Source organism: Scyliorhinus canicula, chromosome 19, assembly GCF_902713615.1.
Source record: "Scyliorhinus canicula chromosome 19, sScyCan1.1, whole genome shotgun sequence".
NCBI lineage: Eukaryota > Metazoa > Chordata > Chondrichthyes > Carcharhiniformes > Scyliorhinidae > Scyliorhinus > Scyliorhinus canicula.
The window spans coordinates 20,241,662-20,267,209 of NC_052164.1; the positions used below are offsets into that span (position 1 = coordinate 20,241,662).

Genomic DNA, 25,548 nt, shown 5'->3' on the forward strand with positions numbered 1-25,548 from the left:
GTTTTTAAACTTTAGAGTACTCCAATTTATTTTTTTCCAATTAAGGGGCAATTTGGTGTGGCCAATCCGCCTACCCTGCAAATCTTTGGGTTGTGGGGGCGAAACCCACGCAAACGCAGGGAGAATGTGCAAACTCCACACAGTGACCCAGAGCCGGGATCGAACCTGGGACCTTGGCGTCGTGAGGCAGCAGTGCTAACCACTGCGCCGCCGTGCTGCCCTATAATGAGAAGCACTTGATGTTTCTGCCCAGTTCCGAACTGGGGAGCAGATAGAATCATAGCGTCAATGTATTTATTGTTTGGCATTTGTGACATGCTACAACTATGCAGTTAGGACAGTTTGGTTAATTTTCCTCTGCTCTGCTAAGGTACAGAATGCTGTGGATTTGTGCAGAGGGTTTAACTGGGGCCGGACTAAATTTATTATAGAGTTAGTTCTCTATTTAGTAATATCTGCAAATATTCTGAAAATACTTAAATTGTGAAATTGAACTCATAGAACGTTCAAAGATTTCTAATACTTTGTAAATTTGGTATTTTGAAAACGGGCATCTTGATTTTCAAGACATCTGGAAACAGAAATCTTGATTCTCTCAATATTGTAAAGCAATTAAAATCTAAAGGAAAACTCCATTCAGGTATTTGAATGAAAAGCTCATCACTTGGACTGAATAAGTATAATATTTCATTTTATGAATGGCATGTTCCATGTAAAAATAATCAGTTGCTTAATTAAGTATCATCGAATCTACAGTGCAGAAGAAGGCCACTCGGCCCATCGGGTCTGCACCGACCCCTGGAAAGAGCACCCCACTCAAGCCCACGCCTCCACCCTGTCCCTGTAACCCACACCCAACCTTTTTGGCGACTAAGGGTAATTTATCATGGACAATCCACCTAACCTGCACATCTTTGGACTGTTGGGAGGAAACTGGAGCACCCAGAGGAAACCCACGCAGACACGAGGAGAACATGCAGACTGTACACACAGTGACCCAAGCCTGGAATCGAACCTGGGACCCTGTGAAGCAACTGTGCTAACCACTGTGCTGCCAAGTATGACTTGGGGATAAAGAAGTATTAGAGGTGGAGGTGACCATAATTTATGATTTGATTTTAAAACTTGGATTAGATCCTTGTTACAAAGCAGAAGACACTGAAAATACCCAGCAGGCATGGCAGAAAGAAAGTCACCTTTGCAGTCCAGAACTGGTTAAATCCTTGCATCAGTTATCGCAGAATGCTGCAGTGCTGTAAATGGCAACTTAGATTTTGAAGTCAACGTCCCCAATTTAAATGAGCATTTGTTATTTCAGATACACTAATAGAAGCAATAAGCTGGAATCTCGTACAGAATGAACTGCCTTATGCAACCCAATCCTTTGTAATTTCCACCGTTTCCTTTTGTAGATTGTTCTGCTGTAATACTTTTAAAAAATGATATGAAGTTACTAGAAATTGTATACAAGCTTTCGTGTCCCTGCCTTTTTGAAAGCTAATTTCTGGTAATGAAATTGTTTCCTTTTCCATAGGCCGTGCATGACAACCAGGTTCTGATTGTCATTGGGGAAACTGGTTCTGGTAAAACTACTCAGATCACCCAGTACTTGGCAGAGGCAGGGTACACAACCCGGGGGAAAATCGGGTGCACGCAGCCAAGGCGTGTGGCTGCGATGTCAGTTGCTAAGAGAGTGTCAGAAGAGTATGGTTGTTGCTTGGGTCAAGAGGTAAGCTGAAATTGCCTGGATGTTTTATATTCATTTTCCACTGGAGATCTTGTTTTTTGATGGTTCTCATTTTGAAGCTTTTTCACCAGTGGGCTGTTGAAATGAATTGATATATTTCAGATTTAGTGACGGGATAGTATTCTATTGTACATGCTCTTGTCCAGATTAATGTTGGCATATGGTTTTTAAGAACCACTTCAAATTGTTGTCCATGCTATAAATATGAATTTGTGGGAACATATTAAAGATAGCCCCTGAAGTCCATGATTTGCACACAGCTCACATGGACAATAAGTATTCCTATGATAACAACACACAGTAATTGTTACCTTATGTGCCCTATACACTCTACAGTATATGGTAAAACTCTAGTAAAATGGAGTGGTTCAGTTGACTATATAACCTGCAATATATGGCTGAACGATGAGAATGCCACAACCTTTTAATATGTTCTAGTGAACCTATGCAATGCAATCTATGAAATTGTGACAATTTTGGAGTATATGAGTAATCTGCTGCATTCAGTACTGTAGATCATGTTGCTGTGATATTCTTCCACTGCAGCTTCTCTTTCTAGTAATTTTTCACTCACTTTTCTCCGCCTGTTTACATGCCTCAATGCTCCTGAAAGAAATATGAGGGATTTGTATAATGTGTGACTGCATAGATGACTTTGAACTGTGTGTAAAAAGATTGGGTAATGATAGGAACTGGTGGGATACTAGAATTGTGAGCGCATTCCTATTCCGTCTTTCTGCTGAACATTGCAGGTTGGCTACACCATTCGATTTGAGGACTGCACCAGTCCAGAGACTGTGATAAAGTATATGACTGATGGTATGTTGCTGAGAGAGTGCCTAATAGATCCTGACCTGTCTCCGTATGCTATCATCATGTTGGATGAGGCCCATGAGAGGACTATCCACACTGATGTTCTGTTTGGGCTTCTGAAAAAGGTAAGCGGTCATTGAATATTTTTTCACTGCTTCAAGGCCACTGAAATATTGAGCAAAGCGTATTAAAACATTGTAATTGAACCAGCCCCATGTTGAACCAATTTGCCGGCGTATAGTGTTTCGCTCTGGCGTTAATTTTGATTACTGGGTGCAAAAGACAACATTTAGAACGTGACATGCAGGCCAGAAGAAGTGACTTGTATAACTAATCTAATAAAGTTGTTCAGGCAACATTCTAAATTCTGAGAATGAACTTCGATTTTATGATCCTTCTCTAAACCTCAATTAGATTACAACCTTGAACTCAGTCAGTTATCCATTTCAAATATATAAAGATTTAATAGCTCAGCATATTCTCAGTTTATCTTTGTATTGCCAAATTGTGCACATTAGGTTCGAGGTACTGCAATAAGAATTTTTTCAATGTTTATCCTGTGGAAGCACTTTTTTTCTATAGCTAACAGTTTTGATCCTATGATTCAAAGCAATGAATAGCGCTGTTATATATATTTCGTTAGGACAGTGCTATGAGTAAAACATTTCACCCTTTTAACTCACTATGCTTATTTTTCCTTTTTAGACTGTTAAAAAACGTCCTGATATGAAATTGATTGTAACATCAGCCACATTGGATGCAGTTAAGTTCTCCCAGTATTTCTACGAGGCACCTATCTTCACAATCCCCGGCCGAACATACCCCGTGGAAGTACTTTATACTAAGGAACCTGAGACCGATTATCTAGACGCTAGTCTAATTACAGTGATGCAGATCCATTTAACGGAACCACCAGGTATTTCCCATTACACAGTTCTCACTAGTGATTAATTATCTTATTTTTGTCCTATCATTCTCACGAAAGCAAGTGAATTTTTATTTTTTGAAAACTTTGGGCGCGATTCTCCACTCCCCATGCCGGGTGGGAGAATAGCGGGAGGGCCGGGCGACTCACGACATGCCCCCCTGGCGCCCCCCGCGATTCTCCCACCTCCCCCGCTCGGAAGAATTGCCGCTCGCCATTTTTCACGGCTCCCGGCGATTCTCCGACCCAGATGGGCCGAGGGCCTGCCATTCGCGACCGGGTTACGACGACAGCAACCACACCTGGTTGCTGCCGTCGTGAACATGGCACCAAAAGCTGGATTGAAGCTTGTGGGGGGCGGAGAGGGGAGTGAGCACCACGGCCGTGTTCGGGAGGGGACTGGCCCGCGATCGGTGCCCACCGATCGTCGGGCCGGCGTCTCAAAGGGACGCCTTCTTTCCCCTCAGCCGCCCTGCAAGATCAAGCCGCCACGTCTTGCGGGGCAGCGGAGGGGAAGACAGCAACCGCGCATGCGCGGGTTTGAGCCGTCGTGACGTCAGCCGTGCATGCGCGGGTTGGAGCCGGCTAACCTGCGCATGCTCGGCGGACGTCGCATAGGCGCCGCCGTTGTGTCACTCTCGGCGCACTGCCTGGCGGCCGAGAATTACGGAGTGCTGCTCCTAGCCCCGCCGGGACGGGAGAATAGGGGGCGAGGAGTGGCCTCCGAGGCCAGCATGAAACTCGGCCGAGTTCATGACGGCCCTCCCGATTTTTCCCGGGAGCGGAGAATTCCGCCCTTTGTTGCTGATCTTCAATGTCATTGCTTCCCAGAAGCTTGAATAATATTTTCATAATGCAAGTGACTTAAAAATTGAACTACTCATTTATAATCTCAATGACTAAATTGTTTGATATTTGCCTGGGCGTAGCAGCAAAATGAATAGTAAGGCTATCAGATGCTCAGCGTTGATAAAGAGTAAAAGCACCACATATGTACAGTGAAACAGGGAAGTAAAGAAGTTGTTCTCTAAGAGACCTACACCTGTAGAAGTATCATTGTGCTTCACCAGGAGACCCGATATTCACAAACAGAGAAAGAGCACACATTAGATAAATACAGGGCTTATCTTAGCATAAGAGAATTTTTAACAGTGTGAGAAGTCTTATTTTTTTCCAAACACTCCAGCACTGAAAATTATATTTTACAAGTGTACGGTCTCATTCCCTCAGTTTTAATGTTGGAGTTTATTTTTGCTTTATCTTTTTTCCCACTTCCTTAATCCATCTCTTTCTCTCTCTTTCATTTTTACTTTCTGTACAACATTTGGCAATTAACTAAATATTTCAGATTACACTTTCTATTTCAGACATTGTGTAGCTTAGTAAGGATTCAGACAGGTTAAGGAGATACCTAATTGCAAGCCCCAAATACCCAGCAAAAGGCATCCACCACCTTGAATTGCACGTTCCAGTGCAAAAACCCATAGAAGATCCATGAATAAGTTGAGCTCAATAGAATGGCGCGTGTCATTTATTTGCCACTGACTGCAAAATCAAGGCCATGGTGTATAGTATAGTTGCGTGCAGTTTTCTGCTTGAGGTACCATCTCCCTTCCTCTCTTCCCACCTATCACCCGCATCTTCCCACCACACCCAACCCCTGACAAACAACGCCACACCAGCTGCAACCTATTTACCAACAGAAATTGCGACTTTCTCTAAACGCATTTAACGTTATGCTGCTCAATACTTCTATGCATTATAAGCTCTTTTTTTAATTCTAAAATTTAGATTTGCTGTCTCTACAAAAAGTTTCCGTGCAATTTTAAAGCGTGTTGTAAAATTATTTTTGGATATAGGTGACATCCTGGTTTTCCTAACTGGTCAGGAAGAAATTGACACTGCGTGTGAGATTTTGTATGAGCGAATGAAGTCCATGGGTCCCGATGTGCCAGAGTTGATCATTCTGCCTGTCTATTCTGCTTTGCCAAGTGAGATGCAGACCAGAATTTTTGATCCCGCTCCTCCTGGCAGCAGAAAGGTAAAATTGCAATCCTGTTATTTTAATGTTAAACAGGCAGTGTGGTTTCATTAACTTTGAGCTGTGTAGGTAGAATTACGAATATACTTAAGTTAGAACTGAAAACGATGCGAATTGAATCAGGGCCGCACAGTGACGCAGTGGTTAGCACTGCTGAATCACGGAGCTGAGGACCTGGATTCGATCCCAGCCCCAGGTCACTGTCCGTGTGGAGTTTGCACATTCTCCCCATGTTTGCGTGGGTCTCACGCTCACAACCCAAATATGTGCAGGCTAGGTGGATTGGCCACGCTACATTGCCCTTTGATTGGAAAAAATAATCGGGTACTCTATATTTATTTTTAAAAATGTTTTAAAAGTGAGCAAACCCATTGAGCATGGAATGTCTGGTATGTGACATGGTTAGTACATTTGTCTGGACAGCTGGTTCGTGATGTGGAGCAGCGCAGCTTCAATTCCCGTACCAGCTGAGATTATCCACGATGGCCCTGCCCTCTCAAGCTTGCCCCATGTCTGAGATGTGGTGACCCTCGGGTTAAATCACCACCAGTCAGCTCTCTCTCTCTCTCTCAAAAGGGGAAAGCAGCCGATGGTTGTCGGGGACAGGAGCGACTTTTATTTTCAAGCTTCCTTGTAAAGAAACCCAGCATCTGTAGAACTTCAGTAGATTCCTCGCCGCCTGATGTTACTACTTGTAACCACTCCTTCAAATAAAACCTTCCGTAACCTGTCTCTATCGACAGCTACATTTAAAAAGACCACTGAGAATATTTAGTGGCATACAAGGATCGTAAAACTATATGACGATCAATGTTCCCTTTAGTATTCATTCATGGAATTATGATTAAATATATACTAAACATTTAACTTCTGTCCCTAAGCACACTTCTGCTATTTGTTACCCTTCAATTTTCTCTTGTAACTTTGAAAGTGCTGATTTGGGTTGGTTAGGAGGGTGGTTACAATTTCGCAGGTGTCAACTGCCCTCTAATAGTTTTGATGTGGAGATGCCGGCGTTGGACTGGGGTGAGCACAGTAAGAAGTCTTACAACACCAGGTTAAAGTCCAACAGGTTTGATTCAAACACGAGCTTTCGGAGCGCAGCTCCTTCCTCAGGTGATATCACCTGAGGAAGGAGCTGTGCTCCGAAAGCTCGTGTTTGAATCAAACCTGTTGGACTTTAACCTGGTGTTGTAAGACTTCTTACTCTAATAGTTTGTTCAAGTGGCCATTTTCCATGTGTGATCTGAGATTGGGGAGGGTGTGGCCGAGGGGTCGGGAGGGGGAGAATTCCCTGTTATGGGATTATGTGCACCCATTGGGAAGTGAAATGGAGCCTCGGTTAAACATTGCATTTGTAAAACAATGCCTCCAGTTCTCCTTGTTCTAGTCAACATTTATATCTCAATCAGCACAACTAAAACACAGTATTTGGTCATTTAGCACCTTCACATTTGTGAAGCACAAACAGAGGGCCACATTTTCTTTTGGTTCAAAAGTGACTAGTCTGCGAAATACTTTGGGCCATTCAGAGGATGGGGCAGGAAGTTTTTCCAAATCATTTACTTATTTACTAACTTACTAGCAAACATATCAATCAACTTAAATGTGTATGGATCATAACAGGTTACTGCATAATTGCAAAATAACTGAAAGCAAATACACTATGGAATTAAAAAGTGTTTTGTGGAAAGATTAATTAGAACCATCATCTCAATTGAGAAAGGTGAAATGCAAGATCCCTCCATACTCTGGGTTTGGAGAAAAGGAAATTGAGTAAATCAACAGAGTTCCTGTTCCTGATCATTACTCAGTAGGTTTAGCTAGACACTTGAGCATGTGGGTATGTTTGGACATACAACATCAGACACAGCTCATAACACAGGGCTAAGGAAGTTCTGTACTGTTGAAATGGTAGCTGAAATTATGTGTTCAAATTTCTGAAGTGATCCTGGGACGCACAACCTTCTGACTCTGAGACAAGTATCTGCATCGTTTGTCCTCTTTTTCCCTCACCCCCATCATCCAACCAAGTTTTCTCCCTTTTATCAATGTAATAATTTGTTAATTTTGTAATCACCAGAAACAAGCGAGTACCTTTCAAAAATATCCATTCTTTGAATGAATCTCAACGTTGAGCATTGGCAAAGAGTTCAACTGTCAGTCATTACAGACAAACCAGAACCCTCCCCTTGCTTGAAATTCACAATCCGAGGCTTTCCAATAGTAGGTGGATAGTAATCAAGATCATAAACTCTAGTGAATAGTTTTTTTTTCTTTTTAAGTCCAGTCCAAGTTTTGCTTCCATCATCATTTCAGATGAGCAACGCTAACTCAGCACAGATGCGGAGGGCTCTCCTTGTCTGCATTATTCAGTAGTGTAATTATTCACTGAGGGAAAGTTTTCTCTCCTTACTATTGACCAGAATTACTGGAACATCAGTCCATTGTTTCATCTCAAGGCTTAATCTTTGTAAGTTTCTGCTGTCTGAGCACCTTTTTGCCTCACTCCCTCTACTCCATTTGTGCCTGATTGTTCAGCTGCTATTCTCCTCTTCTACTTGCCTTGATTCTCTGCCTTGCCACACCCCCCTTTGTGCTTTCAAATGTTTCTCAAAGTCCTTCTCATCAACAATGCCATCAGTCACCCCAGCTCCTTCTCTATTGTTAGTTCCCTAGTCAGTGTCTGCAGATGTTATATTTTCTATGTAGAGTGTTTTGAGACTATCTCCTGCACTTAAGAGCTCTGAAGAAGTGGCAACAATTGTTGGCAGGTGCTCCCAAAGTTATAGTAGATTAAGAAGGGCCAAAATGTAGATGGTTTAGTGGTTCTATCTCTCTTGTTTTTTTTTTTTTAATTCATTCATTCGATGTGTTTCCCTAAACCTTTTCTATCTCTAACTTTTTTTCAATTGTAGGTTGTAATTGCCACCAACATTGCTGAAACATCACTGACTATTGACGGTATCTACTATGTTGTGGATCCTGGGTTTGTTAAACAGAAAGTCTACAACTCAAAGACTGGCATTGACCAGTTAGTGGTGACTCCAATTTCACAGGTTTTCTTTTTAAACATTTGTTTTGAATGTAATTTGTTGTCATATTGTATATCTTGTTAGAAACAAAGCCAGCATCATTGTGTCTTTAAGATCTCTAGTAGACTGTGCCATATGTGTGCAGTAGCCTATAACTAATAAGCCATCTTCTACTCCTACCAGCATTATAGTTTATAATAAACTAGTTTCCTTTTATTCCTCCATCCACCAGTCAATTTTCTTTGCTCCTCCCCTGGGATATGATTCTGCTGGTATCTGTTATGTTCGGTACCTTTTCCAGATAGACGTTATTCTGTGTGAACCCTGAGAGAAGCCACTTAATCGCAGGGGTATCATAGTTGAGCTCCATCCTGTCTTTACCTGGCAACTAAGCAGACCCACTGCTTTCTTGCACCAGCATGGTAACACATTAAAGGCATTCAACATTCCAGTTGGATGGTAGCTTGAGAGGTGCAGCCTGCTAAGAGAATCAGAATCACAGAATAATAGTGGAGAAGAGGCCCTTCAGCCCATCGAGTCTGCACCGACGCATGGAAAAATCTTGACCTGTCTATCTAATCCCATTTGCCAGCACTTGGCCTATAGCTTTGAATGTTATGACGTGCCAAGTGTTCATCCAGGTACTTTTTAAAGAATGTGAGACAACCCGCCTCTATCACCCTCCCAGGCAGTGCATTCCAGACCTTCACCGCCCTCTGGGTAAAAAAGGTTTTTCCTCAAATCCCCTCACCTTGAACTTGTGTCCCCTCGTAACTCACCCTTCAACTATGGGGAACAGCTGCTCTCTATCCAGCCTGTCCAAACAAGGGATGAACTTTAGGCCGAATATACTTTTCTTTAACCGTTCTTGTACTATATAAATAAATACAACAGACAGTAGGGAAAGTTTAATAATTGACCTTTAAAACTGATCATTTTTCATAAAGAGGAAAGGAGGAAAAAATCTTGAATTGTAATATTTCCACCTAGTGCTAAATTTTGTTTGCCATAGTTGTTTCATTTTAAAATGATGTAGGAGCAGAAATAGGCCATTCGGCCCATAGAGTCTGCTGCGCCATTCAAGGAGATCATGACTGATCTGGTTTGATAACACTCAACTCCACTTTCCTGCCATATCCCCATAACCCTTGTTTCCCTTACTGATTTGAATACTGTCTGTTGTCCACAGGCTCAAGCTAAACAGCGTGCTGGCCGTGCAGGGAGGACAGGACCAGGGAAGTGCTATCGCCTGTACACCGAGCGTGCCTATAGGGATGAAATGTTGACCACAAATGTTCCTGAAATTCAAAGAACTAATCTTGCTAGTACAGTACTGTCACTCAAGGTAAATTACATCTCTATTTCAGTTACATCTTTTAAAATTTAGAGTACCTAATTCATTTTTTCCAATTGAGGGGCAATTTAGCGTGGTCAATCCACCTAGCCTTTGGGCTGTGGGGCGGAACCCACGCAAACACGGGGAGAATGTGCAAATTCCACGCGGGCAATGACCCAGAGCCGGGATCGAACCTGGGAACTCGGCACCGTGAGGCAGCAGGGCTAACCCACTGCGCCACCGTGCTGCCCTTACTTACACCTTCAAACATTGTTAAATGCTCTGGATGTAACTCGGTTAAAGTGTGAAGAGAGGAGACAAATCTGTGATCCCCGCCTCATTAAAACATGAGTGTTGAGATAAATTTAAGACTGTATATTTTCAAAACCATACAAGGACAGCACAGAATTAGCACTCTATGTCTGTGCTGACTTTTGCTGCTTTTTGCTGCAGATTTTGTGTCTTTGGAATTATTGAAAGTTTTTTGCTAAACTGAAATGGAGGTGAGGTTAGAATTGGTCATTTTAGAGTTTGATATCTAGCCAATGGTTTCCCTAAAGTTGCATCACAACTCCTCTGAAACCTTGTCCGGCTCTACTGGAGTATAGATATCTCTCTTGACACTTATGTTCTGGATTTGCCAATAAGCCAGGATTTTTTGATTAGTGTCTGTTCAAAACTGTAACATTGCTAATTGAATGAAGTCCATTTAATATTTAATGGTTAAATCTGAGTTTTATGGTGCTATTAAACTCCTGTTTGCTTATATTTCTGTTGTTGGATATAATTTCGAACAAGAGTTTGATCACCTTTATTAATTTTCCCTTGTTTGCACAATTTCTGTTTCTTAATTTTCGGCTTCTGTTGTGTGAAGTGCCTTGATGCAGTTCCTACATTAACAATGTTATCTAAATGCTGCTGTTGGTAGACAATGAACTGATCTCACTACTCAAATCATAGAATCCAGTGCAGATGGAGGCCATTTGGCCCATCTGCACCAACCCTTGGAAGACCACCCTATGCAGGCCCAGTCCCCCATCCTATCACTGTAACCCAGGGGTGGGCAAACTTTTCCGTGCAAGGGCCACATTCAGAAATTCACAATTTTAAAGGGCCGCATAGTATATTAAGTAAAATAATTACTTCACCCGGTTATGATTCTGGGCGCCTCATATAGAACATAGAACAGTACAGCACAGAACAGGCCCTTGGCCCTTGATGTTGTGCCGAGCAGTGATCACCCTACTCAAGTCAACGTATACCCGAAACCCAACAGCCCCCCCCATTAACCTTAAAAAAAAAAAAAAAAATTTTTTAATGACTTGGTGGGCCGTAGTTTGCCCACCCCTGCTGTAACCCCATCCAACCTTTTGGACACTTGGGGAAAATTTAGCATGGCCAGTCAACCTAGCCGGCATATCTTTGGACTGTGGGAGGAAACCGGAGCACCCGGAGGAAACCCATGCCGACATGGGGAGAATGTCACCCGAGGGCACATCCTTGGCAATTATTCGCCAAACAATGGAAGGTGCTGTTATTTTTTAAATTATTATGGCTAGGACGAGGAGACAGACCCTGAGTCTGCCTCCACTGAAACGGAGATTGAAGGCTGTGCAGTTGCCTTTAATCTGATCCCCACACTAGCCATCTAGCCATTGAGCTAACTGGCTCCCATACCAGGATTCTGAGTTCTTAAAATCTGCCCTGCGATTGTCATTTTGTTACTAAAAAAAAAGTCAATTGTTAGCGAAGGTTTGTGTGTTGATGACGTATCACTTTGCTATGTAAACACCGCCACTAGTCTTGAGGTATTGTAAGTTGTGCATGATGCCGCTCATCTAGCTTTGTATAGTTCAGAAGTAAAGTCTGAAGAATTTTGTACTATCAGGACATGACATAAGTAAAAGCTACATCCGAGTCTGGGTTAATTGCTTTAATAACTATAGTAGTCTAGCATTCAAAATATATGTACTTTCACAATGAAACCTTTCTCTGTCTCAGGCTATGGGGATCAATGACCTGCTTTCATTTGATTTTATGGATGCCCCACCTATGGAGACCCTTATCACTGCCATGGAACAACTGTACACATTAGGAGCACTGGATGATGAAGGTTTACTGACGAGACTCGGGCGCAGGGTAAGGGGAACTTAGTGGATCTTTGGAAAACTAACTTTGGCTTGATAACATCACATTTCTAACCGCTGTTGTATTAAATGAGGGGAATCAGTTCAGGTGATTGTACTTGTGTTTGGGCTGGGGAGTTGTGCTGGTTGCTTATTTTGTAATAGAAAATTTACCAAGTTATTAAGTTGAATGACTATTGATGCCTGAAGTTTGTTCATTTAAATATCAGTAATCTTAAGTACTAAGCAGGAAGTGGTTGGCTTCTCATTTAGGTCCATTTATTACTCAGCACATAGGTCAGCCACGCAGCTATTAACATTGCAGTGTCTGCTGATGTCGCTGTGATCATAAAACTGTCTTCCATAGAATGAGATGTGTCTGCACAATTTTGCAATGGCCAAATTGGCTAGCTGGACAAGGTGATTAGGCTTATTAAATTTTCTGTTGATTTAAGTTTTTTGTATTGATTTTATTTTGATTGATTGTCAGAGCTGAGCTATGAGCTCATCCCAATCGGATACTCAAGTTCTTTAGCAAAAGGATCTATAACCCACTGTATTTTGTTTATAACTCATTTTGTCACAAGAGTCTGGAAATCGTGTCCTGGACATATGGACATGGACTGCATCAGTCTTCACTCAGCTTGATACAGTCTACTTCTAATTCAAAGTTACTTGATTTGAATTGCCTGTTAAGTTAATTAAATTGACATCATGCAAAGAATGACAATTCCGAGTTTATTTTTAAACTAAATGTTGACTTGAATCGACAGAAGATCATACTGCATCCCAGCTACCTTTCGCATTAATAAACAATGTGAAAAATTGAATTCTGATTAATTTTGGTATTAAGCTGTATGTACCATTTCTACACACCTTTCTCAGATGGCCGAGTTTCCTCTGGAGCCCATGCTATGTAAAATGTTGATCATGTCTGTACACCTAGGCTGCAGTGAAGAGATGTTGACAATTGTGTCCATGCTGTCCGTACAGAATGTTTTCTACCGCCCAAAGGTAAGCAAATCTAACTGGGCTGATAATTGAAAGTGCTAACTAAACCTCCTGTGCATCACTTAATGTACAACAGGTTTGTTTCGAATCACTAACTTTCGGAGCACAACTCCTTCATCAGGTGAGTCGCTTTCCCGATGAAGGAACTGCGCTCTGAAAGCTAGTGATTAGAAACAAACCTGTTGGACTTTAACCTGGAATTGTAATACTTCTTACTGTGCCCACCCCAGTCTAAAGCCCGCATCTCCACAACATCACTTAAATGTGTCCCTGTTATAACTCCATTCTGGGCAAATACAGAGCACATCCATGGAATTGAGATCGCAAGCCTAATTTTGCACGTACATTTTCTTTAAGATAGGGTTTTCTGCAAAAACTAGAAATGCGGGAATTTATCATGAGGTACCTGGTTTTCTACCCATTTAGAAACCAATTTTTTTTTTACATTAAAGCAAGCGGAAGAAATCAGTTATTGAGCAAATAAATTACCAATAAATGTGAAAACATTAGTTTCAATTTTAAAAAAAAATCACACTTCCATCAGCATCTGTTAAGAGAAAAGATAGGCTGACGATTCAGTTGTAGAAACTTCATCAGAAATGGACCAATAAAAGGCCAACACCTGAGTTGCTAGCTTGCCTTTTCTTTTTACAGACTTAACTGACCTGTGCATTTCAGTGTCTTCTCGATTTGTGGCGGAATTCCAGCAGCTGTCATTTTTTAATTCTGTTTAAGCATTTGCAGTTGGCAACTTAATCTGTGCTCTCTCGCTCATTGTTTGTTTATGCTCTTAAATCACTGCTAGGATAAGCAAGCTCTTGCAGACCAGAAGAAGGCCAAGTTCCACCAAGCAGAAGGAGATCACCTCACCTTGCTTGCTGTCTACAATTCATGGAAAAATAATAAGTTCTCCAATCCATGGTGCTATGAAAACTTCATCCAAGCACGTTCCCTTCGCAGAGCTCAGGATATCCGCAAGCAGATGCTGGGTATCATGGACAGGTATCGCAAAATCTTTCATTATTTTACGGGACATGGGTGTTGTCAGCTGGGCCAGCATTTATTTCCCATCCTTAATTGCCCTTGAGGGGGCAGTTAAGAGTCAACCGCATTGTTGGGGATCTGGAATCACATGTAGGCCAGGTCAGGTAAGGACGGCGAGATTTCCTTCTCTATAGGACATAATGAACCAGATGTGTTTTTTAAAACAATCGACAATGGTTTCATGGTCATCGTTAGACTTTTAATTCCAGATTTTTTTAATTGAATTTAAATTTCACCATCTGCTATGGTGGGATTTGAATCCAAGTCCCCAGATCATTGCCCTGGGATTACTAGACCAGTGACTCTCAGGAGTATATTCCTTAGCGAGGTGAAGTTAGATACAATATGCATATTGTATCTATTAATTTAGTTATTGGTCCAATGAACAAATCCATAATGAATGAACTTGTTGGGGCAGCACGGTGGCATAGTGGTTAGCATTGCTGCCTTATGGCGCTGAGATCCTAGGTTCGATCCCGGCTCTGGGTCACTGTTCGTGTGGAGTTTGCACATTCACCCCGTGTTTGCGTGGGTTTCGCCCCCACAACCCAAAGATGTGCGTGGTAACTGGATTGACCACGCTAAATTGTACCTTAATTGCAAAAAATGAATTGGGTATTCAAAATTTAAAAAGAAAATGAATGAACTTTTATGTATGATGACATATTTTGACTACCTGGACAATTTAATTAGTATGCAGCTTTATTTGATAGTCTTGCCTGATGTTTTGCACTTTTTCACTTCTCATTGAATGTGAAAGATCTCCATTGAATGCGCAATATCCCTAGCAGAGGATGACTGGAAAGATAACACACCAGACCTCGGGTATTCAAGGCTCTATCATTTTCTTATCAGTTGCTGGAATATGCACAATAGCAATCTGAAACATCCCTCTTTCAGTTCATAGATCATAGAATTTACAGTGCAAAAGGAGACCATTCGGCCCATCGGGTCTGCACTTGCCCTTGGAAAGAGCACCCTACGCCCACGCCTCCACCCTGTAACCCAGTAATCCCACCTAACCTTTTGGACACTAAGGGGCAATTTAACATGGCCAATCCACCCAATCTGCACATCTTTGGACTGTGGGAGGAAACCGGTGCACCCTGAGGAAACCCACACAGACACATGGGGAAAGTGCAAATTCCACATAGTCACCCACGGTTGGAATTGGACCCGGGTCCCTGGAGCTGTGAGGCAGCTTTGTTGGTTGTAAAGTACTATGAGACTTCCAGTAGTTGTGAGAGGCATTGTACAAATGTTAACCTTTTAAGAAATGTTGGGGTGGATAAAAGTCTGGGTTGGATCTTTTAAAGTATATCTGTGCCATTAAGTGAAACTAAACACTTTTTGTATTGTGACCAATTTACCAATCTTTTAGTTTGTGTTTTCTTATAGGCATAAACTGGATGTTGTTTCATGTGGAAAAGCCACGGTGCGAGTTCAGAAAGCAATCTGCAGTGGCTTCTTCCGCAATGCAGCTAAGAAGGACCCACAAGAGGGATACCGTACACTGATTGACCAGCAGGTGGTGTACATTCACCCTTCCAGTGCTCTCTTCAACAGGCAGCCTGAATGGTATGTAATGTTAATGAGATAATTGCAGTGTCAAAACTAACCACCCTGCAGAACGCCTCTGTCGACTGTTGGGTCTGGCCCACTTTGTACGGCTGAAATCTGTTTACCTGCAAGCAATGTAAAAGTATTGCAGATTAAATTTGTGATACGTTTTGAGATTGTCCAAATGATGAGCAGTTTCCCAAACTCTCGAGACAAATGTTGTGCTCGGAGTTAGAGGAGGCACTTAAGCCACTGGTGCACGTGTCTTTATTTATTGAAGGAAGAAGGTCGGGGGGGGGGGGGGGGGGGGGGGGGGAATGGCATTTCCCTGTGAGGGGCCACACAAGACTTTGGTATTTTTTGATTGCTCAGTACTTGAAATGAAATGAAAATCGCTTATTGTCACGAGTAGGCTTCAAATGAAGTTACTGTGAAAAGCCCCTAGTCGCCACATTCCGGCGCCTGTTCGGGGAGGCTGGTAGATATGCATGTTGGTCTTTTTTTAAGATCCTGTTACGTTCCTTGCCTCAATAGTTGCTCATGGTAGCACACTCTTCTGCATTGGGGGTGGAATTCTTCCTAATTTCTGCCTTTTTTCCTGCTATCCTGAAGCAATGTCCCTTGTTGCCAATTTGCCAAGGAGGTAAGTTCTTACTATTTGCCCTATCAATTCATAATTTTGACAAACTCCCATTATCTTCTCAGTTCCATGTGTAAGCTGTTCTTCACATCTATGACTTCTTGTTACTACTGTAGATTTATCATAATTTTGCTGTATCCCTTTGACTAATGTCCTTGCAATAATGGAATGAGTCAAACCACACTTAAAGTCCTCCAACTATACCCTAACCATCTTTGTTTACAAATTCAAAACCAGCTGCATATTTTGTAGTAATGTCCCACAAATGCACTACTTCACATTTTTCTGCATCTGTCACAGACCTTCTCGCTCCACTAACCTGTGTTCTTCTGCTGCCTTCTTCACTGTTTGTCAGACGCTTTGTGTTTAGTACCATCAATAAACTTCAATATCCTTGCTCTTTGTATTTGTCCAAATCGTGCACGATCTTAGCTTCATTTTCCCCTGTCATACTGAAACAAAATTATTTACTTATTACTGCCATTCCTTCACTCTCAATTATAAGATGGTTTCTTTGTTTCAAGTGCTGCCAGCCAACCTATCAATTCTTTATGTATTTGTAAAAGCTTTTTGCTACTTTTTCCTTATGCCAATCTTTTTCCATATTCACCTATATTAAGCTCCCTGTTTGATTTCTGTTTATTTTTTATTTTCTTTATTATTTTACACTGTATTTATCATTTGCATATTTTTAAACCATCATTTTTACTAGTTTCTCCTCATTCCTGCGTATCTTTTACCCAGAAGAGGGAGACATTTAACTTTATTTATCTCCTGTTTAAATATGCCCTACTGTTTGATCTGCCATTATTTTTTAAACAAACAATTAATCCAGGCTGCGTTGCTTTTCAAGTCATACATTTAGCCTTTGCATTGAGTGACAAACTGAACCGTGCTATTTATTTTATGGCACCAGTGGGATGTCATCATCTGCTTGTATGTTATTGCTGGAATATTGGGCAAATATTCCAGAACGTCTATTTCACAAGTGGGACTTTGAGGTGATTTCTCCTATGGCATGTCCTTGTTCAAACCTTTGGTGTTTTTTTTCCATAGAGTTTTTTTCCATAACGCGTATGACAGTATTTTTTTTACTGCAGTGTCTGTAGTACACGTAAACAGTTTACATTACACGATACTTGCATATTTGTGGTATTTATATGTATGACAAAGATCTCTTGATGGCTTGCTGAATAAAAGCATTGTGTATGGTACCACGCTATACAGATCAGTAAGGTTCCTGGGGTTGAGCAGAAGGTATCTGGTCACAGTGGATAGGGCACACCACAACTGGATTTTACATCTGAGGGCTGGCAGGAGGAAAAATTGGCTTAAGTTCCTGTTGCTGATTGCAGTCCAGTGACCCACCCCACTCCACACACTCTCCTCACTGCAAAGTTTGCACGTTTAGATGCCAGTTGGGGACATCTGGTGCGACTATGAGCCAGCATTTTGAATAATTTGCTCATATTCCCTGCCTATGCTCACTTAAAGCATGGGGCATGATACTGGGAGAGCTTGGTGACCATGGGAACTATACTCCAGCATGGATTTGCATCTATTGTGCAAGAAAGAGTACATTTGGAGCAACAAGGGAGGCAGTTGAGACAAGAAAATATTGTTGTTGTTGTTAATGTTAACTGTTAATGTTTCCATTTAAGTAGCACAGTAAGAAGTCTTACAACATTCGGTTAAAGCCCAACAGGTTTGTTTCGAATCACTAGCTTTCGGTGTGTAGCTCCTTCATCACCACCCCAGTCCAACGCCGGCATCATTTAAATAGCAGACAGAGAGCTGTCACACATGTACATTGAATCATAGAATCCTTATAGGGATTGCATAAACTCCACACAGTCACTCAAGGCTGGAATTGAACCCAGGACCCTGGCACTGTGAGGCGGCAATGCTGGCCACTGTGCCACCCCTAAGGGTTTGTCCATAGATATCACCAATAATTGCGGGTAGCAGCGGGCAGCACGGTAGCATGGTGGTTAGCATAAATGCTTCACAGCTCCAAGGTCCCAGGTTCGATTCCCGGCTGGGTCACTGTCTGTGCGGAGTCTGCACGTCCTCCCTGTGTGTGCGTGGGTTTCCTCCGGGTGCTCCGGTTTCCTCCCACAGTCCAAAGATGTGCGGGTTAGGTGGATTGGCCATGCTAAATTGCCCGTAGTGTCCTAAAAAGTAAGGTTACGGGGGGGGGGGGGGGGGGGGGGGGGGGGGTTGTTGGGGGTATAGGGTGGATACGTGGGTTTGAGTAGGGTGATCATGGCTCGGCACAACATCGAGGGCCGAAGGGCCTGTTCTGTGCTGTACTGTTCTATGTTCTAATTTATAACATTGGTTCTTTTAATAATTGATAATGAGAGATATATCCAGGGTATGAAAATGTAATTAGCTGCTCAATTGTGAGTGTTGTACCATAGCCCAGTGCTTTACTAGGAATTGGGTGGAGCCTGGACAATCTCCATTTTGCTTAATCACACATTTAAGCATCAATTTATCAGCCAGGACTGATTTTGACATTCAAATCCCAAGTTTAATAAGGCACCCTTTACTCCCCCCTCTCCCTTGTTCTTACCTATTTCAGTTTTAAACTTTATGTTTACATACAACAGACACATGAGGGAATCACCACCAAGAGGCAATTAGAGAGCAAATTCTAGGTCTAGGCTGCTGAAGGCATGGACTCCAGCAGGGGAACAATGAAATTTGGGGTGCGGGGTGGGGGGGTGCTGGCTTGGGGGAGTATAGAAATCTCTGGTGCAGGGCTGGAGGAGGTTACAGAGATGGGGAGGGAGGGGCAGCTAGGTCATGAAGGGGGAAATAAAACAAAATCATGTGATCATGAACAAACATCTGATATAAAATGTTTGAGCAGTGAAAATGAGATGTCGATGGTCGACTGGAAAATCTGCATCGCATACAGTGTGGTCCTGAGATAAGCGCTGACTCTTGGGCACATCATAAGTATAGTGACCTGTATCTAATGGGAGAACAAATTACCTGAGCTTCCACAAGCGGAACACAATAAAACAGAACAGTATTGGTGCTCCCCGTGTCTGAGTGGGTCTCACCCCCACAACCCAAGAAGATGTGCAGGGTAGGTGGATTGGCCTTGCTAAATTACTCCTTAATTGGAAAAAAGAATTGGATACTCTAAATTTATTTTTAAAAAGAACAATATTGGTGGAGACCCAGGAGGTGTTGAATTTCTTAACTCTTTTGTTTCCACAGAGTCAGTGGAACACCACCAAAGAAGCTGACAGAGAGAGTAAATCTTAAATTAGTTTTAAATGAATTGTCAATAGTGGCTTAAAGTTTTAGGATTGAATTTGTGAGATTTGAAAAAGGATAAGGGCTAAGAGCCGCATTTGGAGTATTGCGTGCAGTTCTGGTCGCCGCATTGGAAAGGGTACAGAGGAGATTTCCCAGGATGTTGCCTGGTATGGAGGGAAGGTCTTATGAGGAAAGGCTGAGGGACTTGAGGCTGTTTTTGTTAGAGAGAAGAAGGTTAAGAGGTGACTTAATTGAGGCAGCCAAAATGATCAGAGGATTAGCTAGGGTGGACAGTGAGAGCCTTTTTCCTTGGATGGTGATGTCTAGCACGAGGGGACATAGCTTTAAATTGAGGGGAGATAGATATAGGACAGATTTCAGAGGTAGGTTCTTTACTCAGAGAGTAGTAGGGGCGTGGAATGCCCTGCCTGCAACAGTAGTGGACTCGCCAACACTAAGGGCATTTAAATGGTCATTGGATAGGCATATGGATGATAAGGGAATAGTGCGCCGTAGTGTTCTATGTTCTAACTGATTAGCTAGAATCACACTATATAATTTCAGTGGGAGAAAGAGAAATTTCAGTGGGAGAAAGAGATACTAACTCCATGATGGTATTTTGTATTATTTCAATACATGGATTGTCTTCTGATAGACTTATGGACAGTCAGCTGGTATGCCCCAGTGAATTGCAGTATGGTGAGCTCTTTGGGATAAGTGAGCCACATCCCCGCTTATTTAATTGATTTGTGACATTTGGCAGCAAAACCTGTCATCTCTTTACATAGCACAAATAGTCATTTCCAGATGTGTGTTTGCAGGCCTTTGTTTCATTTGAATCCGTAGAATCCCTACAGTGCAGAATCTGGCCACTTGTCCCATTGAGTCTGCACCGACCCTCCGAAAGAGCACTCTACCTAGGTCCCACCCCTGTAACCCTGTGCATTGATCATGGCTAATCCACCTAACCTGCCCGTCTTTGGACTGAGAGGGGAAACCGGAGCACCCGGAGGGAACCTACACAGACACGGCAAGAACATGCAAACTCCACGCAGTCACCCAAGGCCGGAGTGGAACCCGGGTCCATGGCGCTGTAAGGCAGCAGTGCTAACCACTGTGCCGCCCTTGAAAAAATAATTAAACTTCATCGCTTCTTGGCCTTTTGGCTAAGACCAAGCATCAAATCAAGCCCAAGATGAGGTGCAATACCTTTTCTTGTCAGCTTGGATCTTGTATATCTCTCTTGTGGGGACTATGAATTGACTACAATTTGAAGTGGCTTCTGGAGCAAGGAATGAGATTGATTAAGGATTTCCCCTGTCCACTCTGCACATTGGCTTTGTAACTTTAAGGATGGAATTTAAAGAACTTTTTTAAAAGAAATAAATAAACTTTGATATGCTATATACCCACTCATTTTGTTTATGCCCTGATTCCTGCAAGCTAAGATTTGTATGTTTAATTGATATTTTTCTCTTTTCCATGTGTATGTGTATATATATATATATATATATTTTGTAGTTCACCTTTATATTATCCATTTCATAAAGTTTTGTCGCTCCACATGTTTTAATTGAGCTTCACAAAGCTTTTTGGGAACTTCCTATTTTTCATCTCATTTCCTTCCTTCGGGGATTAGTCCTGCTAATTCTAGGCTTTGTTTCAGATGGGCATGTCCCGACTTCACACTAGTTAGTTCTTGTTCAGGATTCTGCCACTGGGCCTGTTCTGGTGCCGAGAATGAAGTTGGGAAATGGGATAAATCATTTCATGAGTTGAGGTGCTGTTTTTCTCCTCTTTTTTTTTCCCCCTGCAGTGCTGCATTCTAGCCAATATAACGTTCTGCTCGAAGTTTTGCCGTGGACTCTTTTCGCCAAATTTTGAAATCACATTGCTTTCATACTTATTTTCTAATGTGTGTGGTAAATGAAATTGTCATAGATGTCGACAAAATGTTGCCCGTTGAACTCTTGGTAAATCCTTCCAAAAACTGGGATTAATTATATGGTGAGCATAATAATGAACCACTGGCTGGATGTGGGTGGTCGGCAAACTTTGTTATTCGCCACGTGGGGTCTGCTTTGTGTGGGTGTGTCTCCTACCCGTCTTTGCAACGCAGCCCAAATCAGCTGCTTGATTGCTTACGCCCAATTTTAAGGTTCCAGTAAGTGAAACATCCATTTGTGGGGTGAAAAATTGAACGTGTCTACTAAAACGTGTGCGTAGCTTGTCGTGGAAGGAAAGGGTTGGGTTGACTTGTACGTTGAGTAGATGGAAAGACATGATTTTTGGGGCTGATAAATGGGGTTGTCTTACATGCCAGCCTGACTTGTATCTCGCTATCTATGGTAATGTTAGTGAAAAACGACACAAGAAAGTGTAATATCCTTCAGTGGTTTGTTGTGTTATCACCTGACTAATGAATTCAGCACCTGAGAGAACTCGTTTGCTCTTTGAATTGTACCATGAAATCTTTTATGCCCACATGGAAAGGCAGAAAGGCCTTGATTTGCTGGGTAGTGGGGGCGAAACCCACGCAACCATGTGGAGAATGTGCTACCTCCACACGGGCAGTGACCCAGAACCAGGATCGAACCTGGGACCTCGGTGCCATGAGGCAGCAGTGCTATCCACTGCACCAGCATGCTGCCCCAACATTTCCATTTTTAATACCAGCCACTCTTGTGATGTTTCTGAATCAGATTGCCAATTTGTGCTGAGTTAGATGTCACTCTCGCCCCAAGTCAGAAAGCTGTGGGTTCAAGTCGCCCTTTCGTACTCGAGAACAAAAAAACCAAGACTGACACTCATTGCAGTATAGAGGAAACACCTAGGGTGAGATGTTAAACCAAGGCGCTGCATAGCACCTCAATTGAACCCAAAAGATCCCATGAGTCTATTTTGTAAAAGAGGCGGTGGGAGGGGCAGGTTGTGTTCTGTCCAATATTTAATCCATTTAATCCTCAATCAACATTCGAAAAAAAAAAGACAGATTATCAGGTCACTGCTATCTGTGGGAGCTGGTCTTGTGCATATTGACTGCCATATCTCCCACATTAGAACGGTGTGACTGCACGTAAAGCACATTGCTGGATATAAAGCATTTGGGAAGTGCTATGGTTGTGAACAGCACTATATAAATGCAAACCTTTTAATTAAAGATTTTGTTGTGCTCATTTCATGTAAATGATGTAGTAGCCAACCGAGAGAAGAATCATTCAGCCCATCAGTATGAGTTGATTCAAACCAAGATTCTGGAGATGAAAGAACAATGTTGGTATTTCACAACAGCTCTTTCTCCATCCTGTCCCTACCCACTAAGATCCAGTGCTAGAGCTGTTGTTAATAAGAGACCAGGGAACCCATTTGTGAAATAGTTAACTTGATGGAGATCCTCTGTGTTGACTGTCTTTGCTCTCCAGCTGTTTTGGACCTTGTGTGATAAAACTAAAATTGTTTCTCAATGTGAAAAGCTGAAATTAGCAACCCAAAATTGGATTGACAAGAGTTTACAATATTTGTATCTTCCTTTCAGGGTTGTATATCATGAACTTGTCTTAACGACTAAGGAATACATGCGGGAAGTGACTACCATCGATCCACGCTGGTTGGTGGAGTTTGCACCTGCCTTCTTCAAAGTGTCCGACCCAACTAAACTCAGCAAGCAAAAGAAACAACAGAGGCTGGAGCCCCTCTACAATCGCTATGAAGAGCCCAATGCCTGGAGGATCTCCCGTGCTTTCAGACGACGTTAGGCCTTTGGTCGCCACCATTTCAAGGCGGAGTGGGGTAGGAAGCGGGAGGAAATGCTCAAGAGGGATTGCAGGCTGAAAAGTAGCACTCCACTCTGCACCCTAAAAACTGAATATTTGCACCTCCAATATTTAAAAGACTTATTTTTATGTGTTGCCCTATGTGATGAATTCTTGCCGTTTTCTGTGTCCCAGTTTGATCTTGAATTGTTGCATATCTGTTTTACACAAACCTGGTTATAACTGCTGTTTTATCTGTTTCTACAGAATAAAGTAATGTACAGTAACAATTGAATCCAAGAAAGTACTTTTCCACTTCATCAACGAGAATGTGGCAGAATGTCCTTTTTTTAAAAAAATGCAGCCTTTTTTAAGTACATATCTTTTTCACCATGATTGATATTTCAGAAACAGGCACAAAGTGCAATCGAGAATGTGTTTGACCATTTTCAAATATTAAACATTTAGAACCTCTGGAATCAGGTCAAGAAATGCATAACTACAATATATATCTGGATGTCAGGATTACAAAGGAAGATATTAGATTAATATTGTGGTTGGACATTTCTTTCCTGTCCTCCTAATGTGTTGAAAGATCTGTTCTAAATCTTCCTCCTCAACCCCTCGTCTTCCTAGATTTGTTTTACCCTGAACATTATAGCATCTTTTTAATCCGTCAAGTTATTTTATGACTCCCAAGAGCTATAATTATTGAAATGGATTAAATATTGAAGCGTAAGACTCATCGGCCCACTAACTTTCGAAGAGTTTAATGATTCTTCCAGTGCATTGTAAGGTTCAAGCAGTAGCACTGCTAATACAATTATTTTCTTTTAATAGTTGTGTTTAATTTCAAAGGAAGTGGCAAATCCTATACTTAAAAACGATTAACATTTTCCATGTACAGTGTTTAGTCCTGACTGGCGGTTTCAAAGAGCAGGTCTTGCAGCAACTGGGAATGAGCAACCAAGGCAGGTTTTTTCATTGGAAGACTTCAGTCAGTTTCATCTACAATTCAGATATATTTATATCAAGGTTTAATGTACATATGCATTGTAAAAAAAAAAAAAAAGTTTTTCTTTAATTATGTAGTATCTCCAGGACACAAATAAAACTGGGCTGTATATTTTGTATGGAATATGCATGTATGTTTCTATTCCTCCTTTAGCACCAACCCTGCAATTCTTTCATGGACGATTACAAAGTAATAATTTCAGCCATGAGTTCAGATGCTGCCGGGTTGTTGTTGGTGTGTGCGCCAATGCGAGATTACTGCTCGGAAATGCTTCCACTTTTCAGTGCTTTATAATCAGGAAGGGAGTCAGTGGACAGAGTCCACGGGAATAAATATAATGTTTCAATTTAATTTGGCCCTTGCTTTCCAATTTCATGGTTCCAAAATGATGGCCCCAACTGTCGAGCTGGACGGACTGTGTAGAATGTGTGACCTTACCCATGTCCTTCACAGACCAGTCAGGGAACTGAAATCTGTTTTTTGAGCAATGGCATCAGACCATTCATTCTCTTTTAGAATTCTTGGAACCTATTCGCAGCTTCAGATAGATGCTTGCAAATGCGGAAATAATTCTTGTTGAGGAAAATAACTTTTTTTTAGAATTTACAGTGCAGAAGGGGGCCATTCGGATAATCGAGTCTGCACTGGCTGTTGGAGAGAGCACCCTATTTAAGCCCATGCTTCCACCCTATCTCAGTAATCCCACCTAACCTTTTTTTTCCTTTGGACACTTGAGGGGCAATTTATCATGGCCAATCCACCTAACCCGCACGGGAAACCGGAGCACCCAGCGGAAACCCACGCAGACACTGGGAGAAAGTGCAAACTCCGCACACAGTCACCCGAAACCGGAATTGTACCCGGGACCCTGGAGCTGTGACAAAGCAGTGCTAACCACTGTGCCACCGTCCCAGATGTCATCCTTAGGTTATGGCAGTAATGGGCGACCTAGGCTAGTGAGTGGGGCGCATGAGTGGCCCTCCTTCATCTCAGTGGGCCGCAAGATTGAAATTGGGCTTGTTCACTAACCATGACCCACGAATAAAATTAAATACATATCAAATAATTAATAATGAATTATAAAAAATGCTTATACATATGTTATTTGAAGTCAACTTCAAATGGTAAACACAAAAGTGATATTTACACTTTGGCGCAGAGGGAGCTCATGGCTCTCAGTCGCTGTTGTGAGCAATCAGCACGCACCTCACTTCACTTACCCTTGCT

The 25,548-nt window shown here is 42.1% G+C and overlaps 1 protein-coding gene across 1 annotated transcript in view; it reads left to right on the forward strand.

Moving 5' to 3' along the window:
• The window catches only part of dhx8 (DEAH (Asp-Glu-Ala-His) box polypeptide 8), a 52,530-nt gene extending 28,091 nt beyond the window's left edge, over window positions 1-24,439 (forward strand). The window contains exons 13-23 of the mRNA XM_038778665.1: window positions 1,535-1,729; window positions 2,500-2,685; window positions 3,266-3,476; window positions 5,345-5,526; window positions 8,445-8,585; window positions 9,751-9,906; window positions 11,899-12,036; window positions 12,909-13,037; window positions 13,840-14,036; window positions 15,477-15,656; window positions 23,090-24,439. Of these exons, the coding sequence (XP_038634593.1) occupies window positions 1,535-1,729; window positions 2,500-2,685; window positions 3,266-3,476; window positions 5,345-5,526; window positions 8,445-8,585; window positions 9,751-9,906; window positions 11,899-12,036; window positions 12,909-13,037; window positions 13,840-14,036; window positions 15,477-15,656; window positions 23,090-23,309 (1,935 nt within the window). The 3' untranslated portion in view covers window positions 23,310-24,439. The remainder of the gene's footprint in view (window positions 1-1,534; window positions 1,730-2,499; window positions 2,686-3,265; window positions 3,477-5,344; window positions 5,527-8,444; window positions 8,586-9,750; window positions 9,907-11,898; window positions 12,037-12,908; window positions 13,038-13,839; window positions 14,037-15,476; window positions 15,657-23,089) is intronic.
• The last annotated feature ends 1,109 nt before the right edge of the window (window positions 24,440-25,548 follow it).